Here is a 23,614-nt window from a genome sequence, read left to right as displayed (position 1 = left end):
CGTCCTTGTCCTGGAGCCGGGATGTGACACACGGGGCACCCGCCCCCGCCCTCTGGCCGAGACCAGCCACGCATCAGTTTCCCCGCCCTCACTTTGTGACGTCGACCGGTCTCGCCCCCCCCCCCCCGCCCCCCGCGGCCCCGCCCGCCCGCCTGTCTGCTCTCCCAGGCTTGGCCCGTTAGAGGCGCTCGGTCCGGGGAACGCAGGCGACCGTCTGGGGCCATGAGGCATCTCGCCGCAGGCACCTATCTCTCACTCCTGAGGGGTGAGCGCGCCTCTGTCCCGGGAGCTCTCCACCGTCTCCAAGCCGCCTTCCCCCGGGGCGCCTCCAGCCTCTCCCCATCGCCCCCCCCCCCCCGCCCCGCCCCAGCCCCACGCACACTCACCCCAGCTTGACGGCCAGACGCCTAGTCCCCGAGTGCACGCCCCGCTCTCGGGGTGGGTGTTCCCGGCCGGCCGGTGCGGAGAGGGGTCCATCGTGGTCTGTCCCCGACCCGCAGTGCTGCTCCTGCCTCTGGCACCGGCCCCTGCCCAGGACTCCGCCTCGACCTCCACGCCGGGCAGCCCCCTGTCCCCCACGGAGTATGAGCGCTTCTTCGCACTGCTGACCCCTACCTGGAAGGCGGAGACCACCTGCCGGCTCCGCGCCACCCACGGCTGCCGGAACCCCACCCTCGTCCAGCTAGACCAGTATGAAAACCACGGCCTGGTGCCGGATGGTGAGGGCCAGCCCTGTGCTCCCTCGACCCAGGGCGAGGGGACGGATGGCCCTGGGCCCTGAGCCCGGGTGCCTGGCTCTCCGGACCCCAGGAGCCCATCGCGCCCTCCCTCCTGGAGGGATTACACCCTTGTGTTCACCTGTGCCCCACCCTTCCTTAGGCGCAGTCTGCTCCGACCTCCCTTACGCCTCCTGGTTTGAGTCCTTCTGCCAGTTCACCCAGTATCGTTGCTCCAACCATGTCTACTACGCCAAGGTGAGGTCAAGACAGTTTGAACCTGGTGTCACTGAGGAGGGGCTCCAGGGCATCTTTAGGTCCTCCCTCTTGGTCACTGGCCTATTGGCACCCAGATTATATGTGCCCACCGTCTCTCCTTGGGCATTCAGACTCTCTGACCAATCCCCTTATTGCCAGAAAAGTAAGGGAGAGGGATGGGAGGAGGCAGAGAGAAGCCCTTCCTTTCCTCCCAACAGTGATGTCATTCAAGTCAAATGTAAAAGCCTGAAGGCAGGAATATGGGCCGGCAGGGCGTCTGATTTTGCAGGGGACCCTGTCACAGATCTAGAGGGTTCCACTCAGGGCCATGTCCCCTAATTTCCTCCCAGAAACTGTGAGAGAGGAGACCTGAGGGTTGGGGACGGAGGATAAGGCAGAGTGGAAATGTGCCCTTTGTGAAAGGCATTCCCACTCTGCTTCTCTCCTTGCAGAGGGTCCGGTGCTCCCAGCCAGTCTCCATCCTCTCACCCAACACCCTCAAGGAGGTGGACAGTTCACCTGAAGTGCTGTCACCCACCACGGCAACCTCCTCCATGTCCTCCCACATCACAGGTGAGACCTTGCCAGCCTCTCACCCCGGAGTCCCCAAACCCAGGGCTTAAGGTATCAACTGGAGGGACCTGGGGAGGTGAGCTGCTGGAGGTAGCCTTGGTCAGCTGTTTGCATAAGGGGAGAGACTACTTTTTTTTAATACAAGTTAGGGCTTTCCTGTATCAGGATGTTTTCTGACATTACATCCATTTCTGCCCTGAACTGATTTTTCCTTGCTCCCCAAAACACTGTTGCATTGAGAAGTCCTCTGGCACCTTTCTCAGCTCACATCTTCACTCCAGAAAGGATTGGTTGCTAGGTATTCAAAATACTTGGTGCTTCCTAAGTGAGAGGGACAAAAGGTGGTATTTGAAGTGGGTTAGGAAAGAGGACCCCTTGTGAGGGAGGTGGAAAGGGGGCCCGTAACACTGCCACCACCGTCACATAGTACTATTGTTTTGATATTTGTATTCTTGCCTGTTTTTTTTATGATTGGTTGTGTAAACATGTGTAGTTTAGGCTGCTTTCCTCTACCTTTGTGTTTATGTGTGTGTGTGCTTATGTGTTTATGAGTGTTTGTGTGTGCTTATGCGTTTATGAGTGTGTTTGTGCTTATGTGTGTGCCTATGTGTGTGTTCGTGTTTTGTATGTGCTTATGTGTTTATGTGTGTTTGTGTGTATTTATGTGTGTCTGTGTGCTTTTGTGTTTATGTGTGTGCTTCTGTGTTTGTGTGTGCTTATGTGTTTATGTGTGTGCCTGCTTATGTGTTTATGTGTGTCTGTGTGCTTATATGTTTATGTGTTGGTTTGTGTGTGCTTATGTGTTTATGTGTGTGCTTATGTGTTTGTGGGTTTTGAGTGTGCTTATGTGTGTGTTTGTGTGCATTTATGTATTTATGTGTGTCCCTCTGCAAAGACAGAATGCCAGAAGCCTAACCATCCCTTTCCCTTCTCTCTCTCGGTCCCTCGCAAACCCTGTTGCAGCCACCGAACGACAGGTCTTCCAGCCCTGGCCCGAGCGGCTGAACAGCAACGTGGAGGAGCTGCTCCAGTCGTCCTTGTCCTTGGGCGGCCAGGAGCAAGGGCAGGAGCACAAGCAGGAGCAGGGGCAGGAGCACAAGCAGGAGCTGGGGCAGGAGCACAAGCAGCAGGAAGGGCAGGAGCAAGAGGAGCAGGAGGAGGAGCAGGAGGAGGAGAAGCAGGAGGAGGGCCAGGGCACAGAGGAGGCGCTGGAGTCGGTGTCTAGGCTGCAGGCAGACCCAGAGCCCAAGTTTCCGTCTGAACTTGTGTCCTCCAACCCTTTCTCCTTCACTCCCCGGGTGCGGGAAGTGGAGTCTACTCCCATGTTGATGGAGAATCTCCAGGAGCTTATCCGATCGGCGCAGGAGATGGATGAAATGAATGATGTGTATGATGGGGAGACCATCTGGAGATCCCAGAGCCCTGGCAGGTACTGGAAGTTCTGTCTCCCCCACCAGCCCCACCCTTCCTCCTGCCTTTGGGGATGAGAAGCCCACTTGGCCAGCCTCGGCCTTAGACCCACCCAGATCTGCTTGGGCTTTAGGTGCACCCAGTGGCTGCCCACCTCACCTGCCCTGTGGCTTAAGCACTGTCCTAGATGCCCATCTCTACCTGGCGTGGGGTGAGCCCTGAAGCTAGAGCTACCAGACTTGGGTTCTGGGTTTCTCTCTGCCTCTGATGAGCACTGCAAATTTCATTTCCCCTTTGTGGGTCTCAGTTCCTCATCTGTAAAAGGAGGCGGTTGATCTGGAGGCCTTTAAGGCCACCTCCAGCATGCTGAATGCATGTGACTAAGACTAGATGGTAAGGGCAGGGGGGAGCGAGTGGGCGTGGCTGTCTGCCCTGGCCCTCCGGCCCATCCCCTGCAGCGGTGCCATCTTGGACTTTTTGCAGCCTGCTACAGCTGCCCCATGTGGAGGCCTTGCTGACCCTGTGCTACTCGATTGTGGAGAACACCTGCGTCATAACCCCGACAGCCAAGGCCTGGCAGTACTTGGAAAATGAGATCCTTGGTTTCGGGATGTCGGTATGCCCACCAAGCTGTTCACTGGCTCCAAGTTCATGGGCCTAGGGAGTAGAGGATGGGCAGGACCACAGAAAACCTGAGAAACTCTTCAAGTGAGAACCCCTTCTTGGAAAGACATTTCCAGCTCCCCTAAAAGGAGGGAGGCTCAAGACAGAGTCTGGAATGCATTCCTGGCCAGAATTCCTCCTGTGGCTCAGTTGCTAAGCTTGAGTCATGTCCAGAGCCAGTTCACCAACCGCAGGACGTGGCTGTACCTCAGATGCAGCTCTTCTTCCAGGAGGGGTCCTAGAACCCATCCCAGGGCTCTGTAGAGAGATCCCAATCTCTATGTGTCCTCAGAACCTAGCAAATTCTATCCCTAAGACGTGTAGGACTTTCCAAAAGCACAAGTTAGCAAATGTGTGCTAATAGCTGGCATGCCCTCCGTGCATCCGTCTCTTCAACAGATATTGATCTGGCTAGGTATTTGAGACACTAGCAATTCTGTCCTAGGTATTTTAGCGATGAGTGCAACAAGATCCAATCCCCTGTCCTCTTGGAGTCCACTGGGAGAGAGAGACGAAAGAGAGACCAGTGTGACAGGGATCAACGCATTGACGGATAAGTCCAAAGTGCAGAGAGCAGATGGAGAGCGCAAAAGTCATGCTGGGGCAGGATCGAGAATGCCTCTTAGAGGAACTGATGTTTAAACTGAGACCTGGAGATAAAAGAAGTTAACCAGGCAGAAGAAGGGGTTGGTAGAAGGTTCCTGCTAGAGAGACTAGTGTGTGCAAAGGTTCAGAAGCAAGAAAGAGAAGAAATTCCGGAGGGGCCAAGAATGAGCACACTGTTAACTCTTTCTCCTGCCCTCAGGGAGCTGAGATTGAGTCACATTATACAAAAGGAGTGTGAGTTGGTAGATGGTGGAAAGAGACTTATTTTTTGGCGGAGGTGGACTGAACGTAGGAAGTTCAGGACTAATGGAGAGCTCACTGGCTTTTAGGGCTTGGTTGAAAAAATAGTAAGGAGCCCATTTTACTTGGAAACAGAGTCAAAGAGGCCATGAAGTGAATAATCCCAAATGGCAGTCCGAAGCAGTTGTATTTCATTTGGTAGGAAAGGGGAATTCAGTCATGATTTGGGATTAGGGACCTGATGATGCCTCCCCCATGAGCTGTTATGAGGAGCGAGCAAGGCAGCGTAAGAGATTCTGTCACTGTGATGCGCTGAAGGGACAGCCTGGAGATCCTGCCTAGCAAGATCTTCCTGAGGAGACTTGCTCAGGGAGGAGAGCCCCGCAGGGAGATGGGCGGCTCCATATCCAAGAAGGTCCTCCAAGAACTTGGAGGCTCTGAACCCAGGTGCTCCAAGCAGAGGACCTGGGTTTTTGAGTAGGAAGCAGCCAGACCAGTGTCCCAGGTCCATCATGCACTCGATGTGTGTTTGAGCAAGTGACTCAGCCTCAGGGAGCCTCAATTTCCTGGGCAGGCAAATGGAGCTATGCTTAGTAGCTATTCTATTACTAGGAAGACCAAATAAGATGCAGGCATTTATCAGCCATGGCGCGCAGCACCGTGCCAGCTCTTTGTAAATATTAGCATTATCATTAGCAGAGAGGAAGGGAGGACTATGAGCCTTTTTCAGTTAAGAGAAGTTAGACATCTGTCAGGCACTTGGCCATGGGGATTCAGAGCTCAGGAAAGAGATCAGAATGGATGATAGAGGCTTGGGTGTCACCTGCAGGAAGATGAAGATTGTGAGGCAGTAAACCATCCTGGAGGAGGGGGAAGAAATAGCTGATGGGAGGTCCTTGAGGGGAGGACCTTGGGGAGGGGTTTAGGAAAAGCCAGAGGAGCTTCTGGAAAAGGCTTAATGTGAAGACATTCTGTGGGGGTGTGGGACTTCAGCCTCAGGCCCTCAGCTGCACCCCTCCACAGGTCTGTGACAGCCTGGGGCGGCGACACTTAGCTGCGTGTACCCTCTGTGACTTCTGCTCGCTGAAGCTGGAGCAGTGCCACTCGGAGGCTAACCTGCAGCGACAGCAGTGCGACAGCTCCCACAAAACACCCTTCGTCAGCCCCCTGCTCGCCTCCCAGAGCATGACCATCGGTACCCAGGTACCGACCCAGCCAGGCGGGCTGCAGTGGCGGCGGTGGGGATGGGGGGTAGGGCTTCAGGCAGGGCTGGGCAGCTGGAGGCTGGGGGGTGAGCAGGGTACCCACCTCTCTCCTGTGCCCCATGCCACAGATAGGGAGCCTGAAATCGGGCCGCTTTTACGGGCTGGACTTGTACGGCGGGCTGCGCATGGACTTCTGGTGTGCCCGGCTGGCCACTAAGGGCTGCGAAGACAACCGAGTGGCCAGCTGGCTCCAGACTGAGTTCCTGAGCTTCCAGGATGGAGACTTTCCCACCAGGGTCAGCCCCACCCCGCTCACCACGCTTCCTCCTGGTCCCTTGCTCTGGGGAACCCTAGAATGTGTGGCGGGGGATGTCTTAGGGCTCTGGCTTCTGAGAGCTGCTCCTCACTGAGCCTCCTGCCTATTTCCAGCAGACTCCCCTCCCCGCTCCCCAACACCCTCCACCCTACCTCTGCCTCCCCTGGGCCCCCAGGAGACCAGGATTGTGTTTAGCAAAGGACTAGGAATCCAGGAGCCCGGAGGGTACAGGACTTGGGGGCACGAGATGGGTCTGGTTCCAGCTCTGCCAGTTACCCTCGGTGGGTGGGGGTGGGAGGCCTCATTCCTAAGACAAACCTCTGGGTGATGCCTGAAGTGCTACTGACGGTGATCCAGTGCTTCCCTGCCTTAGTCTGTAGGCTCCTTCCCGAATCTTCCAGTGCTTTCCCTCTCAATGGGATCAGCTTTACCTCCTCCGGCAAAGTCACCTCCCCTGAGGGTCAACCTGTTGTAGCTAAGAGCCAGCACCGCCCCCCCACCCCACCCCCGGCCTTCTGTAGTTTAACAGAAAAAAAATCAAGACCAGGACAAGTGGAGGCCACTTAAGAAAGGGCTTTTAGCTGAGCAGAAGGGCCTCCGCCTAGCTCTTCTTCCTGAGCCCTTAGATCTGGACAATGCCTCAGACCATCTCAGCTGTTCCCCTGGGTTTATGGGTGGGGTGGCGAGGGCCACAGAGGGAAATGGCTCTCCCCAGGGTTGCACATTAGAAACACTTCCACCTCTTCCATCCTAAGCCGTCCCCAAGAGGCTCCCTGAGATGGGACTGCCACTTGGGACCCTTCCACGATCTGGAGCCTTGGTACTCCCTTCCCCGGTCCTATCCTCAGCTGCTTTCGCAGCCTGCTGACCAGTAGAGCAGCCCCTTCCTAGTTTCAGCTCCCAGCTTCTTCCCAGACACTGAGGCTGACACTGAAGGGGACAGCCCGGTGCAGAGGGTCTGGTTCTCTGCCCTGGTTTCTGCCGTGGGGGGTGCTCTGAAGGGCTCTGAGGCTTCTGAAGTCCCCCGCCTCCCATGCCCCGCTCCTGCCTTAGATCTGTGACACGGAATATATGCAGTACCCCAACTACTGTGCCTTCAAAAGCCAGCAGTGTATGATGAGAAACAGGGACCGGAAGGTGAGCCCCTCCCACTGCCCCCCCCATCAGCCCCTCCATGGGTCACTGCACGCTGACCTGTTCTGGCCACCCCTCCACCTCCCCCGCACACCCCGAGCCGTGGCTTCCATCTGAGCATGGGGGTGGGGGTGTGAGGAGCAGGTGTGTCTCCCCGGAGCTCTGTCCCTACTCCTCCAGCCAGGAGGTGAGCAGCTCTCCCAGGCCCCCAGGCCAAGGGTTCCCGGATGGGGGTGGAAAGGGGAGGCTGCTGATCAGAGGCCCTGGGGAGACACCGGGAAAGAAGAACCCCCAGCCAGGTTGGTCGGAGAGGTCTAGGTGTCAGTCCTGCCTGCTGCTCTTACTCACCGAGTCGTCTGAGCCAAGTCACTTCCTCTCCAGCCTCGGGCTCCTCATTTCTAAAAGAAGGGGGTCGGGCTATGTGGTGTCTCTGGCTGCTTTTTAAAAAAGCCACACCTGAGCTTCCGCCTTCCCTGACTTTTCCTGCACTCCCTGCAACCACGCCCACCCCCGCCCCGGGGTCTGGACTTCCGACACCTCTGGCTCCTGGCTCTCCCACTCGGACCCCGGGCAGGTGTCCCGCATGAGATGTCTGCAGAATGAGACGTACACCGTCCTGACTCAGGACAAGAGTGAGGACCTCGTGCTTCGATGGAGCCAGGAGTTTAGCACCTTGACCCTTGGCCAAGCCGGATGAGCTGGACTCTGTCCTCTCCCCGCCTGCTACCCCTTCCCACACTCTATTGCTTTCAGACCCTGGGTTGTCTCTTACTTGGCCCGAATCACATGTCCTTTGGGTTGGGGCAGCGGTCCCACAGAGGTCGGTGATGGGAACTCTGCCCACCTTAAAGGATGTCTGTACATAAAATGTTTATTTTTAACTTGTGTGGCCTGGTTTAGTTGTGATCCCCTCCTGGGCCTGCCCACCCCCTGCCCCCAGGGAGTCAGTCCTCCAATCCCTGGCACTTATGAGGCCATCTTTGGCAAGGGAACCCTGGGGGTGGTTCTCAGGGAAGCAGTCCTGTGCCAGGAGAAGACTGAGGAGACAGAAGTCATGGCCAGTGTCTTGGGGACCGTGTGGGCCATGAAGGTGTGTGTGTCTCCATTTCTGAAGCTCTGATCCCATGATCTCAGATGTGAGTGTAGGACTGTCCCTCTGGAGGGTCATCTGAATGAGACTGTGTCCCCAGGGGGCCAGCCCCAGGCAGTACAGCAGAATTTGCCATTTATAGGAAGGAGGAAGCAACTGGGCCGGAAGCCCTTGCTCTGACATCCAGTCATGGGCCCAATGGTCCAAATGTGGTGGAGCCACGTCATGACAGTGTGCATGGAGATGTGACTCCAGCATCGGCCTCTAATAACCTGGGATCAGGACTTCGCGGGTGGTCGAGTGGTTAAAACTCCATGCTTCCAATGCAGGGGGCAGGGGTTTGATCCCTGGTCGGGGAAACGAGATCCCACATGCCACGTGGCCAAAAAAAAAAAAAAGAGGAAAAAAAATTCTTGAACTGAATAAAAATGAAAATAAAACATATCAACTTTTTTTAAAAGTTTAAAAAAATAACCTGGGGGACTTCCCTCGCTGTTTAGACTTTGCCTTCCAGTGGCAGGGGGTGTGGATTCGAGCCCTGTTCGGGGAGCTAAAATCTCACATGCCAGAAAAACCAAAAACATAAAAAACAAACAATATTGTAACAAATTCAATAAAACTTTATAAAAATGATCCACATTAAAAAAAAAATCTTTCAAAAAAAAATAACGGATCTCCCAAAACGTATTCTGGAGACACACACGTGTGGGTAACTATATAGCATTTAACAGAAAATGTTAGGGAAGAGTTCAAGTGTGCACAAATATAGAGTAATGCAACCCTGGTGGCTCAGACGGTGAAGAATCTGCCTGCAACGCAGGAGACCCAGTTTCGATCCTTGGGTTGGGAAGACCCTCTGGAGAAGGGAATGGTTACCCACTCCAGTATTCTTGCCTGGAGAGTCCCATGGAAGGAGAAGTCTGGTGGGCTACAGTCCATGGGGTCGCAGAGTCAGACACGACTGAGCAACTAACAGAATCACTATGTACCATCATGCCCTCATTACCCAGCTTTTATTATCAACGTGGTCAATCTTTTAAGACCCTGAGAAACCCTGTAATCGAGAAACCTGTTCGACTTAGTGTTTCCCATACACATTCAACCACAATGTCCTTTTTTACCTAGGGCTCAAAACATGTTTTTTTTTTGTTGTTTTGTTTTTTTGCACTGAGCACAGACAACATGCCTGGCCCTATTGATCTGGAAGACAGGGGGCTCAGCCCAGGCTACTCAAGACGGTTGTCTTGAGTCCTGCTCCCCCACCCCCACAAACACACAGAGGGAGGTAAGCCACCTGTGACAAGAGCAAAACCATCTGCTGGAACCCAGAAGAGACGAGACAGCCATGGGGAACTGGCAGGAGAGCAAGAGGCTGGGGTTAGTCATTAGAAATCTGTGGTACTGGGTGTGACAGCTAGGCTTCCCGGAAACTTCAAGGGGTGTGAGAGGGATGGGTGGTGGTGGGGGCATTAGTGGGTGAGGGTTGGGGCTGCATTAGGTGCCATTATCTGCTGGGGTTTTTTCTCTGGCCGAACTGTGAAGGCATTGAGGTCACCGCTTCCTCCTCTGTCTCTCTCCCTGCCCGCTGTCTCGGGGTTGGGTGCGGGTGCGTGCAGGGTGCTGGGATCTGCTGAGATCTGCTGAGATCTGCTGAGGTGGGTGTGTCCCACCGCCGGGAGCAGGTCCTACCAGCCCAGCCCGGCCCAGAGCAGGCAGAAGCCAGCTCGGGAGAGCAGCGAGCCACACCGACGAGCACAGGTAAGCGGGCGTCACAGGTGGGATTGAACCTCAGAGGGGCACAAGGACAGCACCCCTCCTTTAGAATTGGGGGACGTGGGTGGGAGTGGAGGTGAGAGAGGGCCCTGGGCCTGGGGAAGTCTTTTTGAATAAAGAGCTCAAAGGGGCGACCTCAGGCAGGCAGACCGCAGACAGAGGACATGCTCTGGAGCATGAAGCCAGCCCCTGGGCCTGTCTGTCCTGGGGGCTGGGTCTTCCCCTTCATCTACTCTCACACTAAACTTTGGGTCCCAGGGCCCCAGAGGAATGGAGGGCCCTCTGGGGATGTTTTCCAACCCTCTCCCATTCTCAGATAAGACAATGTCCAACACCCACTCATCCAGGGCCAGGCTGGTGACAGTGACCTGACCTGATTAAACTCCCGAGCGGGTTCAAGGCACAGACCTGCTCTCATAGGGACCTTCCCAGCCAACTCCAGTGTCTTAGAGGCGCCTGAGAGACACTGCCTTCACCCAGGGCATTTTCTTTATAAGATGTTTAGGCCAGACGTCTCCAATGTCCTGCCAGGTCTGGTAGAATGTGGTCCCGGAGTGTCACGCAGTGGACAAAATTTCAGATACTAGGCACAGGGTCGGGGTGGGGGTCATATTTGAGGGTGCGCAGGGCCTTCTGTTGTTTTTGTTTTAATATTTATTTATTTATATATTTTTGGTTGTGCTGAGTTTTCTTTGCTACACACGAGCTTTTCTCTGGTTCCAGAGAGTGGGGGCTACTTTCGAGGTGTGGCGCACAGGCTTCTCATTGTGGTGGCTTCTCTTGTTTCAGAGCATGGGCTCTAGGTGCGTGGAGCTTCAGTAGTTGCAGCTCAGGGGCTTAGTTGCCACAAGGCACATGGGATCTTCCCAGATCAGGGATCAAAGCAGTGTCCTTTGCATTGCAAGGTGGATGCTTAGCCACTGGACCACCAGGGAAGTCCGAGAGCAGGGCCCCCTGACACCCGTATGTCACACCACTGAGGGCGGCTCTTCCCTGTTTGTGGGGGCCTCCCTGATGGGAAGGGGACTTCCCATCAGGTCGCATCTCTGGTCCCTTCAGGGTGAGCTGAGATTGTCGCCGAAGGGGACCTGGAGGCAAGGGTTGGGTTGAGACAGAAGCAGAAACTTTCAACCCTTGAGCTTCACCTCCTGACCACCCAGAGACCGCAGAGCCCGGCTGTGTCCCTGTCTGTGTCGATGTGCATGTCCCTCAGCATGCACCCCAGCAGCTCAGAAGCCTCCCAAGCCCAGGCCCCCGGGGAGGGACTGCAGAGGCTTCAGGGCTCCACACCACACACACTCAGTGCTGCCCAAGGGCAGGGCCAGGTCCATGAATCCAAAGGCTTCCCAAGGTTTCTGTGAGTCTGTGGGACCCAGCCAAGTCCCAAAGCAAGGACCACCTAGAGCACAGGGCTGCAGAGAGTTGATCCCATCTGAGTCCTGAGCGATCGGGACTTTGTTTCCTGTTTTTCCAGCTCTTGACAGCAGGGTGGAGAAATGTATGCAGGTGGGGAGGTGACAGCCACTCACCTGGCAACTAATCATTGAACTTTTGGCCTTTTCCTAGAAAGGAGAGATGGGGTGAGACTAGAGAGAGGGAAAAGATGCAGCCAAGGATGATGTTGGAAGAACTGGAAGAGAGGCCAAGAGGGGAAGGGTGGGGAGAGGCTGGAGCAGGATCTGGGCTACAGAAAGCAGAGCAGGCCTGGACCAGAGAAGAAGGAAGATGGAGGTTAGACAGGACACGTAGAGGGGAAGACCATGACCCCTGGGTCAGGAGGAGGCCATCCACTCAACCTGGTGATCTGGTACTATCTCCACCTTACAGACTGCCCCAATCAACCTGCAATGCGGGAGACCCAGGTTCAATCCCTGAATCAGAAAGATCCTCTGGAGAAGGGAACAGCTACCCACTCCAGTATTCTTGCCTGCAGACTTCCATGGACTGAGGAGCCTGGCAGGCTACAATCCCTGGGGTTGCAAAGAGTCAGACAAGATTGAGCAACTATCAGTCACTTTCACAGACTCCCCAGACCCAGGACAAGCTGATGGGCAGGATTCATCTGTGTTCCAGAGCAACTCTGGGACAGAGATTTTCATAAAGCCTTTAGACTTCGTCATGCTTCCTCTGGACGCTCAGTACAGTTTGCGTCAGTTTGGGGAATCTGAACATGCAGGCCTTAAGAGGCTTCATAATCACACGTGTCTGTGGGTAGAGGCTGAATCTTCTCGTGGCTGCCAGGGTGCGGCAGGAGAGGAAGTGGGTTCAGTTAGCTACCCGGGTCTGGTTGCCGGCGCACTGTGTGTGGTGAGGGTGGGGGTGGGGAGACACGTTGATGGGCTTTTGACTGCCCAAATCTAAAAGTAGGCCAGAGCTATTCAGAGCTGGTCTTCTGGGGCAAGAAGGATGAAGAGACTGAAGATTCCCACTTTCCAAATTTCCGAAGGGGTAGATTCCAAAGGAGAAGAGGTGATGAGAGCAAGGCCTTTGGTGGATGTTCAGAGAGGCGGGGAGATTGGGGGAGGAGGGGGGCAGGAAGCCCATGGGGAGAGTAGCAGACAGGAGGAAGCTGGAGGTGTCTGTCTTCCCTCCCTGCCCCCATCAGTGTCCCAAATCACCCACCCCCCTTCTGTTCAGCTCCCCTCTGCATCCCTGGTCAGGCGCCAGAAGGGTGGACGCCACGGGCCAGTTGTGTGGAGGAGAGGAAGGGAAAGATCATGATCTAGCCTCCTGTCCACTTTTATCCTCCATTCTCACTTCCTGCCAGGGCAGAAAATAGCCCTGCCCCGCTGACTTATCTCAGCAAAGCATGGTGCCCAGCCCAGCTCAGAGGGCAGTGGGGCCGGTCCCAGAGGCCCCAGGGACACAAGGCATCTGGGCCCCGGGTGTGCTTGTGGCAAGCTGAAAGACGGAGAAGGCGAGGAGGAGAGTGACCACGCATACTCTGGTCTGTGCATGGTGTGTGTGTGTGTGGGGGGGGGGAGGTGGCCAGGATGCTGGAGGGGCAGTCTCCAGGCCTCTCTTTGCCCCTCAGTGTCCTGGGGTAGGGATCTGCTTGTGACCATCTGCACTCCTGTGTGTGTGCCCCTGAAGCTACCCGTCTGTCTGTCCATCTAAGGATGTTGTCCCGAAGACAGGGGCTGGGTCTGCCCTCCTCCCCTGGCTTGGCTGTCTGAGGCTCTGTGCACACACACATGTGTTACACACGGATCTGTATGTTACTAGCGATCTTGTGTGCCCATCCCTTGGTGCACCCTTACCTGCCTGTGGCCTTGCATGTGAGTGCAGCTGTGTGCACACGTGACCTCTGGGCATGCTGAGGTTGCTGAGCCCAAGTGGGCCTCCAGATTCCCCTTCTCCCTGGTGAAATGAAGTCCCGGTGTCTCTGCTCTTCTGAGCTGCTGCTGTTTCTTTGCTTTACCGCCCCCCACCCCCAACCTGACCTCTTGCTGAAGGCAGGACAGAGGAGAGGGCCTTGCTGCCCCTCCCCCACATCCAGAGCCCTCCTTCCATTTCCTGTTTGCCTCCTTTTTGGCAGTTTTTCCCATCTCTGCCATCTGGCCTGGCACCGTGCCCATTCAGTTCCTCTGACAGGGAGCCCCAGGGAAGCAAGCGGATGGGGTGGGGGACCAGGGCAGGGGCCTGGCAGGTCTCTACGCTCAGCTTAGGCCACTCTGTGTGAGTCTGTCGGAGAGGGGTAGCTTTTTGAGACATCAACCCAAGGGCTTCTCGGCTTTGGAATGGAGGAAGGAGGGAGCATCTCTGAAGAATTCCTAACTCCACCTTTTAGTAGCAGCTCACCTAATACATTCTGGTCTCATTAACATGGCAGTGTTGTTGATGAGAGACTTGTGTGCTGTGTGCTTAGTCACCAGTCCTGTTCAAATCTCTGGTGGACTGTAGCCCACCAGGTTCCCTGTCCATGGGATTCTCCAGGCAAGAATACTGGAGTGGGTTGCTATTTGCTCCTTCAGGGGATCTTCCTGACCTAGGGATCGAACCCAGGTCTCCAGTATCTCCTGAGTTGCAGGCTGACTCTTTACCACTGAGCCACGAGGGAAGTGCTGAGAGATTTGGGATTCTTAGAAAAGAATTATCCATTCACTCATTCACTCATCCTAGTTGTAAGGAGCTATTGATTCTCCAAAGAATGGTTAAGAATGATAAAGTGTTACTGTAATTGAGCTGTGGGCTTCCCAGGTGGCTCAGTGGTAAAGAATCTGCCTGCAATACAGGCGATACTGGAGCTCTGAGTTTGATCCCTGTGTCGGGAAGATCCCCTCCCTGGATGAGGAAATGGCAACCGACTCCAGTATTCTTGCCTGGGAAATCCCATGGACAGAGGAGCCTGGCGGGCTACCGTCCATGGGGTCGCAAAGAGTCAGACATGACTTAGGGACTAAACAGCAATAAAAATTGCAGTCGTAAACTGTTACAGAAGTTTTATCACAAGCAGTTTCCAAACAAGGCTCTCCAAAGGGACATGCCTTTCACTGAGTTGCACATGTGGGAAAGATAGTCAGGAATGTGATAAGAGGTTGGAATGATACATGAAATATTATAACAGGATTACAGGCTGAATGGCCATGGCAGGGCAGAGGGAAGATTTCCTGCCAGGCAGCCAGTGAATATCACAAGGGCCTGCTAAGCGGAAAGACTGAAGTGTGAGTGAGCTTGGGAAGAAAGCTGTGAAAGGTTTAATCCCCACCCTAGGACCTTATTATCTGGTTGGGGAAATGGGACAAATACACAGGACATGACCTGAGGAGCTGAAAGCAGTAAACTGTTTCAGTAGGTAAGGGGAAATTGTCAGGAGGGCATATTTGTGTGTGTGAGAGATGAGTCCCTGGTACCAATGTTTGAAGTGGGAGAAAGAAGGAAGTGGGTTATTAAATAGCACATATTTCAATTGGACAAAGGAGGAAATAAAAGCGTTCACCTATGGCCACAGATTTCATCTAGGCAGCAATAAAAGTTAGGTGCAGCATCCAGTTCACACCCACCCACGCATTCTTGGACTTTGCAGCTTGGACTCTGGAGGTGGGATGTCCTGGGTTTGAGTCCTGATTTCACTGCTCACTGACCACTTTTGAGTAAAAATCAGGAGAAACACTGACCTCCAAGGGCTGCTGGGAGGATTAGAGCTTGCATTTAGAAGGCACCCAGGGAGATGGTGAATGATCAGTAAGGCAGCTATTATTTTTGACTCAACATTTATGGAGAGAGGGGCTGGGGCTACAAAGATGAGTAAGTCACAGTCCACAGGCCCTCTCTCAAGGAGTTCACGGGTGAGTGGGAGGAGCAGACCAAGAACAGCTCATGACAACCTGAGTAGGAAGGGTTGACCTGCGTCCAAAGTGCTGGGGAGACACCAGAGAGGGGACTATGCCTGCCTGGTGGGAGGGCAGGAGTCAGGAAAGGCATCATGGGGCCCTGAGAAGTGGCTGAGTTTACCAGTCAGAGAAGGGGAGAAAGGGCATTCCAGGTTGAAGAGACAGCACGCGAGAGGCAGAGCCCTGAAGACGTCAAGTATTTGCAGAATTATCACTAGTTTGGCATGACTGGAGCAAAGGATCATGGGAGAGGTAGGCACATTTTAGGAAGAGAACCTGGTGTTACTTGCTTTTATGCATGTTTAAGACCTATCCAGAGAGACATTACTTTGTCAACAAAGGTAAGCAAAAAAAAAAAAAAGACCTATCCAGCATTATTTTTGCTGATGAAATCGGTATTTCATAGGGGAAATGTTTCTTTATACTTGTGCTGTGCTTCTTACAAGTCTTAAACTGCTGGAGTCTACAACTGCTTGTTGGAAGGAAAACAAACAAACAAATGAAAAACACACTAGAAAATGTATGACAATTAGGTTTACAACTTTGTTCCATGTAAGGATTTAAGTGGTTCCTACTGAAAGGTGTTCAGTATTTTGGGATAATGGCTCAGGGTCTTCAGATAACTTCTTTCCTTAAGATCCCTAGATCGGCATGTGGCCACCCATGTTCACTATCATTACCCACAATATCCAAAAGATGGAAAAGCCCAAGTAACCATCAACAAATGAACGGATGAACAAAATGTGGTGTTTATATGGGAAAATATTTGTTGTTGTTGTTTAGTTGTTTAATTGTGTCCAGCTCTTTGAGACCCCATGACTATAGCCCACCAGGCTCCCTGCCCATGGGATTTTCCAGGCAAGAATACTGCAGTGGGTTGCCATTTCCTCATCCAGGGAGGGGACCTTCCCTACTCAAGAATCAAACCTGCATCTCCTGCATTGGCAGGCAGGTTCTTTACTACTGACCCACCTGGGAAGCTCAGGAAAATATTATTCAGCCATAAAAGACTGTAACTCTGATCCAGTCTATAACATGGAGGGACCTTGAAAACTTTAGGCTAGGTGAAATAACCCAGACACAAAAGGATGGAAATTCTATGCTTCCACTCAGAGGAGGGGTCTAGAACAGGCAAATTTACACAGACAGAAAGTAGAATAGAGGTTGCCAGGAGAGGAAGGGAGCAGGGATGAGCAGTTATTGCTTAATGGGTATAAAGTTGTTGTTTGGGATGATGAAAAAGTTTCAGAAATAGTGGCAATGGTTACGCAATGCTGCGATTGTACTTAATGTCACTGAATTGTACTCTTAAAGATGGTTACCATGGTAATTTTTTAAAGTTCTGTATATTTTGCAACACACACAAAATAGACAGCATGTGGGGATCACAATGGAGGGGTCGCTTCTGTGGCCTTCTGGCATTAAGGAAGGACTTGAGACCAGGTCCTGTCTTCTGACTCCGCTACCTCTGGCCACACTCTTCGTCTGCCAGCTTTTGCCTGAGGATGGCAGTGGTCTGTCCTTTCTGGCAGTCTTATCAGAGCCCACAGTATTTTCTGGCCTCATTGCCACCCTCTATGGGCTAAGCGCCCCCTTCCAGCCCTTAGGACCAAACTACCATCTCCCCCCATCATAGAATCCTCACTAGGAAACACCCCAGTCAGAGTCTGCAGGGAAGCACCCAGAGAAGTTCAACCCATAGGGCCTTCCTCCATCTGGCAGGACTGTGCTGAGGTGTGCCATCAGTGTATGGGACCCCCATTCTTTTTTTTTGGGAGCCCCATTCTATTACTGTCCCCATACAAAGGAAGAAACTGAGAGTGAACAAGGTCGAACCATCCAGCTGGACCGGGTCACTCTGACCACACAGCCAGCCCACACAGGAGCAACAGCAGAGATGAGGCTGGGATTTCGTCCTGTACTTGGGAGTTTGAACTTTATTCTTTAGATAATGGGGAACAAGCAGAACAGGCTGGTGCCAGGAGAGGGGCTCCACAGTTCTTCTCACCACCTGACATAACAGCTATTTGTGTGTGTGTGTGCTAAGTTATTCAGTCGTGTCCAATTCTTTGTGATGCTCTGGACTGGAGCCTGCCAGCCTCTTCTGTCCATGGGATTTCCCAGGCAAGAATACTGGAGTGGGCTGCCATTACTTTCTCCAGGGGATCTTCTGGACCCAGCGAATGAACCACATCTGCTATGGCTCCTGCATTGCAGGTAGATTCTTTACCCCTGAGCCATCCACCCAAGGAAGCCAATACCTATTTACCAGTTCTTTATCATCTGTCTCCTTTCAGTGGAATGGAAAATAGGTGGGGGCAAGGCCTTTGCTTTGTTCACCACTGTGAACATGCCTGAAACCGTCTAAAGTCCCAGGAAGCATTTGCAGAAGAAAGGAAGAAAGGGAGAGATATTAACAGATAATAACAGTAACCAAAGCATTTCATATATATCGACTCCTTGGGTCTAACGACCTTGTGAAGTAGGAACCCCTCTCCTTTCTTTCTTTTTTTTTCCAGGTAAGGAAAATGAGGGGTAGAGATATTAAGTCAGTTTTCTTTCCTTTTAAAAAAAACATTTATTTATTTGGCTGTGCAGGGTCTTAGTTTCGGCATGCAAACTTTTGGTTGCAGCCTGTAGGCTCTAGTTCCCTCACCAGGGATTGAACCCTGAGTTGGGAGCTCTGAATCTTAGTCACTGGACCACCAGGGAAGTGGCTAAGGCACACGAGGACAAAGGCACAGATTTATACCTAGGCAAGTCTGACTCCAGAGCCTGTGCATTTAACACTGTGCCATGGAGCCAGCTGCAGAAAGCTGTTCTGGGCACAGAAGGAAGGTAGGGGAAAGCTCTGAGGCTGAAAAAGGTCTCAAGAAGCCAGGGAGTTCAGATCCATATTTGTGTCTTCAGCCCTTCCTTGCACTATCTTGACTTCTGGCTTCCCTCCTGCTCCAGGTCTCCACTGCCCATGAGGCTGTGACCAAAGGCAACCCACTGCTCCTCACCTTCCCCCAAGCCGGCTGCCTTGCAACCACAACCCACATGCCCATGCTGAACCTCCGTTTGCTCTGGGGCTCTCTGTGCAGCCCCCAGGCCCCGGCCCCGGAGACTGGAGATGCACCGGATGCTAGGATGCGGGTGCGCCCCCTGATGCCCCCAGCCTAGCTTCTCGGCGCACAGTGGCACGATGCAAGCCAACTCCTCGGCCAACAAGTCTCTTCAGGCCGAGTGCCCGGACTACCAGCCCATCCATCATTTGCATCTGGTGGTCTACAGCGTGGTGCTGGCGGCCGGGCTCCCCCTCAACGCCCTGGCCCTCTGGGTCTTCCTGCGCGCGCTGCGCGTGCACTCGGTGGTATGCGTGTACATGTGCAACCTGGCGGCCAGCGACCTGCTCTTCACCCTTTCGCTGCCCTTGCGCCTGTCCTACTATGCGCGGCACTACTGGCCCTTCCCGGACTTTCTGTGCCAGCTGGCGGGCGCCGTCTTCCAGATGAACATGTACGGCAGCTGCATCTTCCTGACGCTCATCAACGTGGACCGCTACGCCGCCATTGTGCACCCGCTGCGGCTGCGCCACCTGCGGCGGCCCCGCGTGGCGCGGCTGCTCTGCCTGGGCGTGTGGGCGCTCATCCTGGTCTTCGCCGTGCCCATCATCCTGGCGCACCAGCCCTCGTCCTGCGCCAGAGACGGCCGCGACGTGTTCCTGTGCTTCGAGAGCTTCAGCGACAAGCTGTGGAAGGGCAGCCTCCTACCGCTCTTGCTGCTGGCCGAGGCGTTGGGCTTCCTGCTGCCCCTGGCGGCCGTGGTCTACTCGTCGGGCCGCGTCTTCTGGACCCTGGCGCGGCCCGACGCCACGCGGAGCCAGCGGCGGCGGAAGACGGTGCGCCTCCTGCTGGCGAGCCTGGTCATCTTCCTGCTGTGCTTCGTGCCCTATAACGTCACGCTGGCCGTGTACGGGCTGCTACGCGGCGAGGTGGTGTCCGCCAGCTCCGAGGCGCGCAAGAAGGTGCGCGGGGTGCTGATGGTCACGGTGCTGCTGGCCGGCGCCAACTGCGTGCTCGACCCGCTCGTCTACTACTTCAGCGCCGAGGGCTTCCGCAACACCCTGCGCGGCCTGAGCGCCCCGCTCCGGGGCAGGACCTTGGCCGCCAACGGGGCTCAGGAGGCGCTCGCCGAACCGCTCACCGAGACGGCCCAAGCCTCTACTCTGACCGCCGCCAGTCAGGGGAAGCTCCGGCCCTCCGACCCCCGGTCATCCTTCACCCCGTCCCACGAGGATTCGTCCTTCTGAACGCACAGTCGTTCGTACCAGAGCGCGGTCCCCTCGCCCCCGCTCCCGCGCCTCTGGCACTCTCAGACACGCCGGGGTGTGCACCGGGGGGCGGTAGGGTGGGCGCTGGGACTTAGGAGTGGCAGCTCCCACTCCCGGATGCAGAAGAGAACGAAGTGTGGGGCCCAGGGGCGCGCGGAAGGAAGAGCGCCGCTGGAAATGTCTTTAACTGGGGGTGATGGTGAGCCGCGGAGGACCCCTTCCCCAGCCCCTAGAAAGTGTTGCCATGAACCTGCCCGTGCAGAGGCAGGAGGCTGGATGAAATGCCATTGGCGGGCAGGAAACGCGGCCCACAGCTGGTAGATGGAGCAGAAGATGGGTGTCCTGCCTTTAGACCGACCACAGCAGACCTAGGGAGTCTTAGGAGGCTCCGCCTGCCCAGCACTGAGGCATAATATTAATAATACGAAAGCGTATTGGATGCTCACTGAATTGGTTTCCTTCTTGTCTAGTCACTTGAAACAATTTAAACCTGACGTCCAGCATGGATAGTTGGGGGCAGGGAAAAATTGAGTTAGAAGGAGTTTTCCCTCCAAGTTCTTGGTCCCTATTCCCCTTTCTGGGTCCTGCCTTCTTCCCCCTTCAAGATCTCCTCCATTCTAGGTCCTCAGTTCTTCCCCCTCTACCTGGCGCCGCATCTGCTGCTTCACCTATAATACAATAAGGAGAACATTCTTGTACTAAAGTAACAGTTCTCAGACTTGTTCGTCTCAGACCCTTTCACACTCTTAAACATGGAACATTCCAAAGAACTTTTGCTTATACTTTGTTCTTTTGATACTTAACCATACTAGAAATCAAAAAGAATAACTTTAAAAACAGAAATATACAAGCACGCATTCCAATAGCTGTGACAGCAACAGGGTTACGAAGCCTCTGGGAAATTCCATCATCTCCTTGTGAGAGAATGAGTGAAAAGGACAAGTGACAGATTAGTAGTAGTATTATGAAAATAGTTTAGACTTTCTCAAAGAGTCCATCCCGAGATCATGCTTTAGAACCATACCTGTACTGAAGTATTAGCGTTTGTGTAACTTCTTCCCGGGCTATTACATACATTGTTTTTATTAATGCCAGGGAAAGAGCAGTGCTCAAGTCAATTGTCAGTTGTAGTCTGTAAGGCTTGCAGCTTCTGGGGGTGGGGATGGGGCAAAGCAAGTAGGTGCTCTACCCCAGTGGAGCACTATCTGGGGATCCTGGAACTGCAGCAGGAGGTGGGGGGTGGAACTAGCTACACAAATACTCAGGAGGAGGTGGGGTGGGGGTTTCTCTGGGCAGGGAAAAGGGAACAGAACAAGAGCCAGGCAAGAAGTTTACATGGAAGTAAATCCGATGAATGATGGACAGGAGGGCAGGAACAGGGTGACTGCTCTTAGCAAGCTGGAAGTAAGGAAATGGAAGTCTGGTTTACCAGCCACCTACTGTTTCCTTCCTTCTTGGATGGAGTCTGGGCTGGCACTGTGTCATCCTAAGTGAAGTTGCTCAGTCGTGTCTGACTTTTTGCAACCCCATGGATTGTAGCCCCCCAGGCTCCTCCATCCATGGTACTCTCCAGGCAAGAATACTGGAGTGGGTTGCCATTTCCTTCTCCAGGGGATCTTCCCGACCCAGGGATCAAACCCAGGTCTCCCGCATTGCGGGCAGATGCTTTAACCTCTGAGCCATCAGGGAATCCCTATGTCAGCCTAAGACCCTGACATTATTAGTGAGATTAGCAAGGGAGTTGGTGACATGCTCATGTCCTGCATGCATTTCTGTGTCTCTCAGTGCTGTATGTTTCTGTGTGTGTGCGTGTGTGTGTGTCTGTGTGTGACTGTCAGAGTTTCCCAGGCTGTGCCACTGTGTGTTTTAGTTCGGACTAAGCCTTTTGTGTCTTTACCTGAGTCCTCCAGATAGTGATTTACAAGAGTAAAATGACCCCTGGTGGCCAAACCGGAGAAATGACCCAGCATCCTCCCTGAGAGCCGTGAAGCGCAGCTTTCCTCCGTCTGGTCTGAGGTTAGCAGCCTTCTGCTGCTCCAGAAGAGGCCTGGTGGTTAGCAGGTTAGCACCTGCTCCATCCCTTGCTCCATCCTTAGGGTTCAGCCCTTCCAGCCTTGGGGGCACCAAATGTCATCATCATCCAAAGTCTCAGCATTTTGCCCTATCCAAACTGAACTCAACAGCTTTTAAAAATTACTTGAATTTGTTTGCTTTGGCCACATTGCATGGCTTCCAGGATCTTAGTTCCCCAAACAGGGATCGAACCCATGTTCTTGGTAGCAAAAGCATGGAGTCTTAACCACCGCACTGCCAGGGAGTTCTCTATTTAAGTATTTTTATTATGCAGATAAGTGGATGAATTCCAAAGCAATTAAAGCTCACATAGCAAATATCTTCTAACTTACTATATAATTTACTTATTTATTTATTAATTATAACTTTTACAGTTTATTGTCTGTCTCCTCTTCACCGCCCCCCCCCCCCAAATAGAATGTAAGCTCCCTGGGGGCAGGGATCTTTGGTTCTCTGATGTATCCCCAGCATACAGAACAGTGTCTGGCACCAAAGAAGTTCCTAATAAATATTTGTTGAAATGATGAACAGTTGAATCATTTTGCTTTTTTTATTTTTTATTGAAGTACAGTTGAATTACAATGTTGTGTTAACTACTGCTGTAATGAACAATTGGGCTTCCCCGTGGCTCAGTGGTAAAGAATCCCCCTGACCAATACAGAAGATATAAGTTTGATCCCTGGGTCGGGAAGATCCTCTGGAGGAGGAAATGGCAACCCACTCCAGTATTCTTTTTTTTTTATTCGACCCCATGGACTGTAGCCTGCCAGGCTCCTCTGTCCATGGGATTCTCCAGGCGAGAATGCTGGAGTGGGTTGCCATTTCCTTCTCCACACTGCAGTATTCTTGCCTGGAGAATCCCATGAACAGAAGAGCCTGGCAGGCTACAGTCCACGGGTCACAAAGAGTTGGACGTGACTTAGCGACCCAATAACAAAATGAACAGTAGAACCTTGCTGTGAAGTAGTTTACTATCAAGCGTGGACCAAAGAACAAGTCAGCGATAGTTATTATTCAAGATGGAAGAACACAGCGGAAGGCACTGGCCATTAATTTATTGGGCACTAGACAGTCCCTGGAGGTTCTTGAGGGAAGTTCAGCCCACCCTGACACACTCTGTGGGATACACTACAGGGAAATGAGGTGGGGAAGAGTCTAAGGAGAAAGAAAGACAGGTGAGGGGGTTGATCCAGGAGGTGTGCATGCAGAGGCAGATGGAAATGAATTTTCTCCAGTGTGGACCCTCCATCGTTTAAGCTCCAGTAGACTGTTTCCCCACACTCAATGTATCCACAGGGTTTCCATGAGAACAGAGAGGCAAGAACAGACTCAGGAGGACTTCCCTGGTGGTCCAGTGGTTAAGACTCCGTGCTTCCATCGCAGGGGGCTCTGGTTTGATCTCGAGTTGGGGAACTAAGATCCCACATGCTGCACAGTGCAGAGATTAGATTCTGGAGATGTTGCAGGCAGAGGAGGAGTGAGCAGAAGCTGATACGAACAGGAAGTTTAAGGACGCCTGCAGCCACTGCTCTTTTCACAGGATCCCCCCATGACTGGGTGGGCAATGTAATGGCAGCTACATGTGGGAAATCCAGAGACCACCCTGTGTCCAGAAGTTTACTTTTTGGGGGGTTAGGAAAACCTAAAGGAGGAAAATGAGAAAATCTCAGACACAGGGAGAAGTGTGTGAACACATTGTAAAAATACTTTCTATGCAATTGGGCTTCCCCGTGGCTCAGCTGGTAGAGAATTTGCCTGCAATGCGGGAGACCTAGGTTTGATCCCTGGGTCGGGACCGGAGACAGGAAAGGCTACTCACTCCAGTATTCTTGCCTGGAGAATTCCATGGACTGTAGTATAGTCCATGGTGTCACAAAAAGTCAGACTCACCCGAGTGACTTTCACTTCA

General features: G+C 53.3%; 2 protein-coding genes across 5 annotated transcripts; both read left to right on the top strand.

The window, feature by feature from the left end:
• The first annotated feature begins 164 nt into the window (after positions 1-164).
• LOC122680742 (acrosin binding protein) lies at positions 165-8,002 on the top strand. 2 transcript variants are annotated; one of them, XM_043882407.1, is made up of 10 exons: positions 165-265; positions 501-719; positions 880-974; positions 1,427-1,547; positions 2,511-2,976; positions 3,441-3,573; positions 5,490-5,669; positions 5,800-5,967; positions 7,041-7,124; positions 7,696-8,002. In XM_043882407.1, the coding sequence occupies exons 1-10, from the start codon at positions 223-225 to the stop codon at positions 7,816-7,818; spliced, it is 1,632 nt and encodes a 543-aa protein (XP_043738342.1). In that variant the 5' UTR covers positions 165-222; the 3' UTR covers positions 7,819-8,002. The 2 variants fall into 2 exon arrangements, with proteins under 2 accessions (XP_043738342.1, XP_043738343.1); XM_043882408.1 differs by lacking the exon at positions 5,800-5,967.
• A 1,584-nt stretch (positions 8,003-9,586) lies between these two features.
• Positions 9,587-22,233, top strand: LPAR5 (lysophosphatidic acid receptor 5). Of its 3 annotated transcripts, none has more exons than XM_043882174.1 (2): positions 9,587-9,969; positions 18,273-22,233. In XM_043882174.1, the coding sequence occupies exon 2, from the start codon at positions 18,505-18,507 to the stop codon at positions 19,609-19,611; it is 1,107 nt and encodes a 368-aa protein (XP_043738109.1). In that variant the 5' UTR covers positions 9,587-9,969; positions 18,273-18,504; the 3' UTR covers positions 19,612-22,233. The 3 variants fall into 3 exon arrangements, with proteins under 3 accessions (XP_043738109.1, XP_043738110.1, XP_043738111.1); XM_043882175.1 differs by lacking the exon at positions 9,587-9,969 and adding an exon at positions 12,362-12,931; XM_043882176.1 differs by lacking the exon at positions 9,587-9,969 and adding an exon at positions 17,465-17,534.
• Positions 22,234-23,614: the final 1,381 nt, after the last annotated feature.

Source organism: Cervus elaphus, chromosome 22 (genome assembly GCF_910594005.1).
Source record: "Cervus elaphus chromosome 22, mCerEla1.1, whole genome shotgun sequence".
NCBI classification, from domain to species: Eukaryota; Metazoa; Chordata; class Mammalia; order Artiodactyla; family Cervidae; genus Cervus; species Cervus elaphus.
Note: the sequence above shows the minus strand (reverse complement) of the source record. Positions and strands in the feature narration are given on the sequence as shown.